We start from the raw sequence: 9,177 nt of genomic DNA on the forward strand, positions 1-9,177 counted from the left end.
TGGTCCATCTTAATAGGTTTACTTTAATCCTCACAGTTTGGTGGCAAGATGCATGCCTCCTTCCTCCTCATCCCTCCTATTGCAGCTGTACAGTACACAGCTGCACAACAATTCTGGCAAATATTAGCATGTGACTGTTGTAGAGCTGACATCATAATGCCCGAGATCAAGAGGGCAAAATTAAGGTTGCATATGCTACCTTCATTACTGGATTACTAAGTGTGCCACACTGTAGCCTTAATGATCTTTCATCTTTTACCTAGGATTTTCTTAGCTTGTTAATAAAAGAAATTAATAATACTGAGAAGATCCATGAGTGACTGCACATCCAGCAGTAAGGGCTCTTGTTGGAACTTTCATCTATTGAGTAAGGTGGCTCCTATTCAGTAGATACTGTCTCATGTTAATGAGATGAGGTCCATTAAAGGGGGTAGGGGAGGAAGGACATAAGGGAGAAGGCCAGTAAATAACAGAAGCAGGGAGTGAGTCTCATACTTCTTTCCCTCTATATTTGCCCTCTGAACTTTTGCTTATACTCATTGGACTGGCAGATTCTTGCAGCCTTCCTTGCGGGTTCTGGCCTTAAGCCTGTCATTGAGGATGTCTGTTACATCTGCATCCTCCCACTGTACCCACAGGACCAGCTAATTCCAATGGGCTTCTTCTCAAACAGTGTGGGGAGCCTGTCTGGAAAAGTCTCCCATCCTCCACAGAATTATCCAAGAAGATCCCAGTTTGTGCACCCAGGTGTGATGCTGCTGACACAAGATAGTCCTTTGAGATCATAGCCTTGTACCCCCTTATAAACCAAAAAGAGAGCCCAGCTCTGGCCGAGCTCTGCACTAGCTTGTCTGAGAGTGGGAGGAGTTCATGCGTTTTGGTGGGGGTTGGCAGTGCTTGCCCACCCTTACCTAGATGCACAAAACTGCCAAGATAGCAAACTCACTTTCAGTGCCATCAGCTTCAGCCTGCTCCTCCCTCTGCTTCTGCTTGAACTTCATGTTGCCAAAGTGCATGATGGCTCCCACTATTTTATAGCAGCCATACTTCTCATCATTGCTGAAGCCCAGGATATCCATGGCATGCTGCAGAGTAACACAGGCAGGGTAAGCAAATGTATAGTTATCACAAAACCAATCCCCAGCAGGGAGCTTGACAGTCTGAATTGCAGTCCCTCACAGCACATTAATCACCTGGCCCAGGCTCTGTAGTGCAGATGGTTCATTGTATTCAGTCACCCTGTAATAAGGCATCCCTTGAGCTACATGGGCCACTCCACAGGTTCAAAGCCATGACTCAGGCTCCCCAAAAAACATGAGACTGGCTTAAAAGGAATGCAATGATCTGAACAACAATAAATTTGGGAGGTTGGCACTTCATTTCTGGGTTCTGACCCTTTATGGTTCCTGTGCTTCAATGGTTTCATTTTACTGCTACAATCATGAGAATGAAATTTACTCTAAAAAAATTAAAGTCAAAAGTTTCAGGTAATCATCTGATGCCAGGAAAAGGACCTTGAAAAATAGATGATGGAGAGCAAACTTGCAACATAATCAATAAGCTTGCAACAACTGGCAATTCTAGAAAACTTTGTATCACAACTTTTTCAGTGCAAAACTGATGTTTTGTTTGTTTGGTTCTTGTGGTGAAAAGTGCCAGCTTCCTGTTATAAAAATATTTTGGTTCTGTCAAAAAAACCCAAATTGAAAAGTTTGTGAGTTTCATGCAAAACTGTTTTGGTTTTAATTCTTACCGTATCTAAAGACCTCTCCCACAATCCCTCCCTTCTGTCTGGCTTTTGCTCCCACCCCCATTTCTCTCTTTCAGAAGCAATGTACATACATCTGTAGCCATTAGTTCCTCGCCATCATCCAGGTTGTCCACAGTCGTTACGCCTTGTGAACAAAAGTGGTAGTCATAGGGGTTGAGAGAGAGCAGCAGCATGTCTGTGAGGGAAAAATAGTTTCATAGTTTCATAGATTAAGGGTCGGAAGGGACCTAGTAGATCATCTAACCCGACCCCCCGCCAGGGCGGGAGAACAACAAAAACCCCAAAACAAGAAACGGGACTCAAATGAGTCCAGCCAGGTAGGCATCCAGCCTCTTCTTAAAGACCCCCAGGGTAGCGGCCAGCACCACTTCCCTTGGAAGTTGGTTCCAGCTCCTAGCCGCCCTAACTGTGAAAGTGAGTAAGGCCATTCTGCTCCACAGACCCTGGCCAGTATTCCCAGAGCACACTATACATGAGACTTGGGCAGCCACTAATCCTCCTCATAGACTCCAGGCCCAGCATATCCAGGTTGCTGCCTGTGAACATAGTCCCAGCTTTGAATCCATAGGGAAGCTTTCATGGGGTGTGAGCTGTGCTCACAGCAATCTTGTAAATTCATTCTTGAAGGCTGAAGGAAATTCAGCCTCTGCCCTAACAATCCTGCCATGAAGCTCAGCAGCAGATCCAGGGGGGGTAAATGGCAGGGTTCAGAACAAAAGCTAGGAGCACTGGACTGTCTGATACTGCCCAGGGTCCCTTGAGATTTGCATTCAGTGCAACCTGTTTCATGAAGTTGGCCCTGGTGCCTACCACAGAACCCACTGCTTACAAGGCAGCTACGCTCTGGCACTGTGGCACCCTGCTCTCCCTTGGTGGCACACTCTCTGTTAATGCCAGAACATTCCAGCGCCCAGTAGGGCTGTGTGAAATTTCAGCGGGACTTTTGTTTCGTTTTGGATTCGGACATCCCGGTGGCCAAAACACCTAATCCGAAATGAAACGCAAGGCTCTGAAACAGCTCCAGAATGAAACAGGCCATCCAAAATGTTTTGGAAATGTTTTGAAACATTTCAGATGTTTCAAAGCTGTTTCAGAGATGGGTTTGCAAGGAAAGAGAAACTAAGAGGGAAGGGAAGGAAGGACTGCTCTGATATTGACATCTGTTGCTGACCAGTGACAATGATCTGTCCTTGAGGTCCTTTCCAATTCCAGTGCTCTGGGGGAGGGACAGAGAAGCACCATAAAAGGCTGTTTGTGAACTGCTCTCTGCCATTTTGCAGTTGCATCTGTGTCTACAGCAGAAGCAGCAGCAGAGAGCAGCATCTGTAAGCCTGCAGCTTGGTAGTGCCTTGCTACCAAGTTGTAGCCATTGCCAATCCTTTTCTATTTATTTACCCTTGCCTACCCTTCCCCCAAAATCCTGTTGTTAGTTCTTCTTATTCCCCTGCCAAACAAAAAGAAAGCAGTGCTTTGCCTGGCAGTGTCTCATCACAGTGCACTGCACTCAATACACATACATTTATTATACACAGACACACATTTTTTCCAGCACATGAAATATGAAGTGTGCTGAAAAGGCAGATGCCAGGTCTTCTGGCCAGGGAGGGAGAGGGGGCAGAGGGAGATCTGTAAGCGCCGCCCCCACCCCTGCAAACTTACACATAGCCTCTCCCCTAGCAGTAGCAGGCATGAGGCTTTTGGTGCTAGTGGTAGGAAGGAGGTGGGACCAGTGCCTGTATCTGCACCCCCTCCAACAACACCAGCCATAATAATAACCCCCAGCACCACCAGCATGACAATCTCCTCCACCCCCATTTCAGTTCCCAGCCTGAGCCTTCCAGTGCCCAAGGAGGACCTGGATCTGGAAGTAGGAGGCCTGAGCGCCCTAGCAAAACAAATTCTGGGGACTGAGGAGGAATCTGAGTTTGAACTCCACTCCCCTCCAAGTTCCCCTAGGGCCAGGTCTCCTTCCCCAGAAGGGAGTTTGGAGGACGTTGAGGTTGAGGTTGTGGAGGCAAATGGCTCAGCTGAGTCAGTTCCTCCTGTTGCTATGCCTCTGTCTGCTGAGGAGGGGATCAGGCAGGATCAGTACCCGCACCCCAGAAGTGAGGGGAGCAAGGTTCCCTCTAAGGTGTGCGCATGAGCAGCCACACACAACTAAAAGTGTGGCTGTGCACAGCCTTTTCAAGGCCATGCACCAGAAGAGGAGCTAAAAGTCAGCTCCTAGGCGAGGTGGGGGCGGGAGCCTGGCTCAGGCTCCGCCAGCTCCAGAAAAGTGCTCTGCTCCCCCGCATTAGGGCCGGGGAGTGGAGTACTTCCCTGGGCCAGCGAAGCCCGCCCCAGCCTCTATCCATGCCTTGCCTCACCTCAGGGAGGAGCTGCTGCCTGCCCTGAGTAAGGCTCCGCTGGCCCCGGAGCACTGCTCCACTCCCCCACATAGCCTCATGGAGCAAGAAGGCATGTGGCATCAGGGCTGGGGAGTGGAGCAGTGTCTTGGAGCCAGCAGAGCCTCACTGGGACAGGCAGCGACTCCTCCCCGAGGTGAATCAAGGCAGAGATGGAGGCTGGGGCGGGGGGCTGGCATGGGCTCCGCCAGCTCCAGGGAAGTGTTCCACTTCCTGGCCCCGACATGGAGGAGCGGAGCACTCCCCTGGAGCCGGTGGAGTCCGCACCAGCCCCCGGCTCCAGCCCCAGCCTCTGTTCCCTGGTCCCAGCCTCTGGCCCCCAGCCTCTTGGCTCCAGCCTCCGGCCCCCAGCCCCTTTCAGTAAGTGTCCCACACTGGACTGAGGCGGCATGCTCATGGACCAAGGCGGTGTGCTCATGGATTGCTACTCCTTAGAGGGAACACTGGAGGGGGGTAGTGTGGTGTGGGATCATTTTGAGGTGGCAGATGATCCCAGGTATGTTATCTGTTTGCACTGCTAATATAAGACCAACCGGGGCAAGAAGGAGAAACACTTCAGCACCATGGGGATGCTAACGCATCTCACAAGGGAACACCCCCTTGCCTTTGCTCCTCCTCAGCCTGGCACCAGTGGAAGCATGCCCAAAAAGAAGTTCCCCTCTCCCTCCAAAGCCCCTGTCCTGCTGAAGCAGAGGCAGGTGACCCTGGAACAGTGGGGCAAAGGCAGACAGAAAGCAGGGCATGTTGCAAAGGTGAGCAAGATCACCCAGAGCACTGGGGAGATGTTTGCTCTGGATGGCCAACCCTTATCCTTAGTTGAGCAGCCAGGGTTCAGACAGTTCATGGCAAGTGCCTGCGTGCACCATCTTCAGCAGTGGTGCCCTCCCTGTATGAGGCATGCAGGGAGTACTTGAGGGAGTAGCTGCACAAGGCAGGTCCACAGGTGCCCTTGCATTTCACTTCCAACATCTGAAGCAGCTAGGGTGAAGATCATGCCTACCTCTCCCTCATAGGGCACTGGTGCGATCAGTCAGGCTGTCGGTGGGCTCTTCTTCAAGCTGAGGTGATGGATGAGTCCCACACAGCGATGGAGATCATGGGGCCATGAACCGCATGGTGCAGGGGTGGCTCATTGGGAAGGTTGAGCTCATCTGCAGGTTCATGGTCACCGACAACAGAGCCAATATGGTCAAGGTGGTTTGTGATGCCAACTTTGTTGGCATCCACTGTGTGGTGCACAAGTTCCACCTCGTAGTCAGGGATGACTTGGAGGGGGACAGGGCTTCCAGTGATGGCGCCATCACAACCGGCCAGCTCATTTCAGAATGCAGGAAGGTGGCGGGCTACTTCCACTGGACCATCAAGGGGGGCAAAACGTTGTGGGACAAACAGGCAGAGCTGAGCGTTCCACAACACAAAATCATCCAGGATGTGAAGACTCACTGGAACTCCACATACCTCATGGTGGAAAGGCTGGTGGAGTAACAGAAGGCCATCCATGAGATGGCCTTTCTCGGGGAGGTTGGGATCAGCGGCCTGCTTAACAAAACAGAGTGGGATACCACCTCCCAGATCTTAGTGGTCCTCAAGTCATTCCTCAAGGCCACTGAGACCGTCAGCACTCCTTAGCCAGCTTATCCCCATAGTTAGGGAACTTGAGAACCAAATGTAGAAGTTCCAGGGGACTAATGTTCCTGGCTGGGGCCAGCTGCTGTCACCAGAGGTGCAGGCACTGGTGAAGTGACCGAGAGAGGGCAGGAAGAAACGGCTGGATCCTTTGCAGTCCAATATGGCCCACGTGCTGGCAGCGTGTGCAACCCAAGGATGAAGGGGAGCATGTGCGCCAGCAAAACCCTAGATCACTGGACAGAGGTGCTGGTGAACAGAGTTTGGGAGGCAGAAGGGCACAGGCAGGGGGATGTGGAAGAGGGGGATCCATTTTCCCTTGATAGCACTCCCAGCAGCAGCCGTTTTGAACAGCTCTATGAAACACCAAAACGAAACACTGTTTCTCCAAAACTGAAATGAAACACAGGCATTTCACACAGCCCTAGTGCCCAGCCACTCCTCCTGTCCTGGTCTTATTCCTACTTGCCTTGTGAATCTTTTGCTCTGCACATCACATTACTGTACACCCAGGCTGGCCCTGAAGCACTGTATGTATCACCATATCCCACTACAAGAAAGTGGGTTACTGACTCTGTGCCCTTGCAGTGGCAGGAGGGCTGCGAGCGTGTGTGGCTGAGGTGAAAAGCTGGAGAGCTCAAGCCTCTTTGCTTAATTGGTCAGGATGACAGCTGGGCAGGAATTTCCCAACCAAAGGGGTTTCATCAGAAAATGCTGGTTTGTCAAAAGCAAATCTTACTGTAGGAACTGGCCATGTTAATGGAACTTTTGTTGGGGTGGTTCCCACATCTGGGACATTTCTGGTCCCACCAGTGTGATGCCCCAGAGCTTAGCCCCTGGTCTACCTGATCCTAATCAGGAGCTTGAGCTGCACCTCACTGCAGGTGAGTGTGCTGTTCACTGACACTGTGGCTATTTTAGGGCCCTGGTGACTGCTTTTTACACAAGAAATTTCCCAAGATCTCAGGTTCATTCTGCTGCAGAACAGGGATGCTTTGAAACCCCACTGATTTTTGAAAGAATTGGTAGCCAGGATAGAAAGAAGCATAGCTGGGTGTGATTCCAGATGGGTCTTGTCTGCTACCTCAGCTGTAGCTGTTTTTCATGGAATCAGCTTGTTGGTCAGTCCCTGTAAGCCCTGGCTGCCTCTGGGAAAAGCACATTTCTGCTAGAGCTGCCTCTCTCCTTTGCTGTCTTGGGAACACTGCCCAGCTGAAGACTGATTTAGACATGGCCATCCATGCCCATGTGACCATCAGATAAGATTACTGCTCTGCATAGCTCTCCAGACCTGCCTAATAAGGTATTGTTTATGATCAAGCAGCAGGCTCAATAGGCAGTAGCCAAGAGATTTATCACCCCTGAGGGGCATATCAAGCATCTTGCTCCAGTGTGCAAACGTTTCCTCTGCCACATCCTGTTAAATGGCACCTGGAATGCAGAACTGCTCAGTGTATTTCAAGTAAGAGTATGGCAGGGTCAGATGAGATCATCTGGAAGACTACACTGCTATCTCTGCTGTAACCACAGGTCAGGTAGTCAAAACCCAGGCTGGCTTAAACCAGCTACTCGGGTACTGTCAGCAACCTGTGTCAGCCCTGAGCTCAGAGTGGACTGCAAACCTCCACAGCTCCTCAAAGCTAATGAAATCTATAGGTGGCCAGGCACCACTGAGCTTCATGTTGCTGTTGTACTACTTTAACTCAGTGCCAGGATGTTTGTATGAGCTCTAGTCTAACAGTTCAGACAACCCCTAAGTAATTATTTATCTGTCCCCAAGACTTTCACTTGAAGAGCTCATGTCAGGCTCCCCTCTCCTCAACTCATATGTCAGGTGACAGCATTGAACCATTACAGGAGGATATAGCTGCACTGGGAGCTGGGATTTCTCATTGCCTCTGAAAATCAAACTAAACAAGCTTCCTTTTAGTTTCCTGTATTTCCTGCTATATGGATTGATGCTCTGCTTCTTCCTCCTCTTCCCCTGAACTTCCTTACCTTGGAGCTCTGGTTTCTTCCCAGATAGGATCTGGTAGTAGATGTGGTAGCTTCTCTCTCCAGGTTGCTGGAAAATCACTCTTGATTTTTCCAGCAAGTCTAGAAACAGACAGGGCAGAAGAGGTTAGAGTTTCTCTGAAACAAATCCAGTACCAATGCTAAAACAGAGAAAAAATTTGTAGCCAAACTGTGTCTTTTGCTGCTAGTTATTTACTCACATATGTCAATATCAGCAGAGGCCAACTTCCCGGAGGGGCCAAAATGGATTCGAATGAACTTGCCCTAGAAAACATTCAGAGGGAGGGATGTAAGCTCTGGGTCTGGGTAAATGAACAAAGGCAGGTACAATCATAAACCCCTGTCCTTTGAGATGGCCACTCTTAGAAATAAGAGGTGGCTGGAGGGTGCTAACTGCCTCTCTGCTTTGTGCTAATAGAACATATTTCATTAGTTTCATTAGTGCAGATGGACAAGAGGGACTCATGGCTCCTTCTAGCCTTAAAGTCTTGAAACGTAGGAATCTGACTTGCAGTAAAGTAATCCTTGCCTTAGATTGCTTTCCTGTATTTTGCTCTCCTGCAGAATGCAGCACTTGGTGTTTTTGTAGAAGTCTGTGATGCTCTGCCCACAGCACTAATTAGCTATGGAATCATGGGGCTTGCAACAGCTGATTGTAGGCCTGTGCAAAGCGGCTAGTATTCACTTCAGATTCGGGTTTGGCCGATTCAGGGGACAGTGATTCAGTTATTCAAATCACTGTTCTGATTCGATTCGGCCAAATCTCAAACTCAGCCAGCCCAGGCCCATCCCCCACCCCTCTCCCAGCCCAGCAATGGCCGCCCTGCCTGCCCCAGCTCCTGGCACTTGGGGGAAAAAAAAGCCCCAGCTCAGCAGGTGCTGCCGGGTGGGGGTGATCCCCGCTGGCCCCCACTGCCCTAAGCTGCATGGGGGGGGCTCTGTATGAGCCCCTGAACCACCACCCCTGGTCCCTCATGGGTGCCCTGCATGGGCCAGCTCCAGCCCTTTAAGAAAAAAAAAAACCTGAAGAAACCCCAGGACTCACTGTTCCTGCCAGCAGGAAGCGATCCCTGCTGCCCCGTGCCCTGAGGCTGAACCAGGAGCGGTGAGTCTCGGGGCTTTTCTCAGTTTTTTTTTTTTTCTTAAATGGCCGGAGCCCCGGCAGGCAGGGCAGCTGTGCGGGGACCGGGGGAGCTGGGGGGGGAGGTCGAGGGGGGCTCATGCAGAGCCCCCCATGTAGCATGGGGCAGTGGGGATTGCCTCCTGCCCAGCAGCACCTGGTGAGCACTGGGGCTTCTTTTTTTAAAGTATGGAGCTGGGGCGGGTGGGGGCAGCCATGGGAGGGCTGGGGGAGCAGGC

General features: G+C 50.8%; 1 protein-coding gene across 1 annotated transcript in view; it reads right to left on the bottom strand.

Annotated features, from left to right (window-relative positions):
- MYH7B (myosin heavy chain 7B) overlaps positions 1 to 9,177 on the bottom strand; it is a 57,000-nt gene that overhangs the window by 34,167 nt on the left and 13,656 nt on the right. Inside the window, exons 9-12 of the mRNA XM_019513014.1 lie at positions 8,019 to 8,082; positions 7,801 to 7,899; positions 1,843 to 1,946; positions 947 to 1,085 (exon numbers count right to left, since the gene is read on the bottom strand). Coding sequence (XP_019368559.1) covers positions 947 to 1,085; positions 1,843 to 1,946; positions 7,801 to 7,899; positions 8,019 to 8,082 — 406 coding nt within the window. The remainder of the gene's footprint in view (positions 1 to 946; positions 1,086 to 1,842; positions 1,947 to 7,800; positions 7,900 to 8,018; positions 8,083 to 9,177) is intronic.

The sequence above is a fragment of the Gavialis gangeticus genome, unplaced genomic scaffold, assembly GCF_001723915.1.
Source record: "Gavialis gangeticus isolate Ggan-Ray unplaced genomic scaffold, GavGan_comp1, whole genome shotgun sequence".
Taxonomy (NCBI): domain Eukaryota; kingdom Metazoa; phylum Chordata; order Crocodylia; family Gavialidae; genus Gavialis; species Gavialis gangeticus.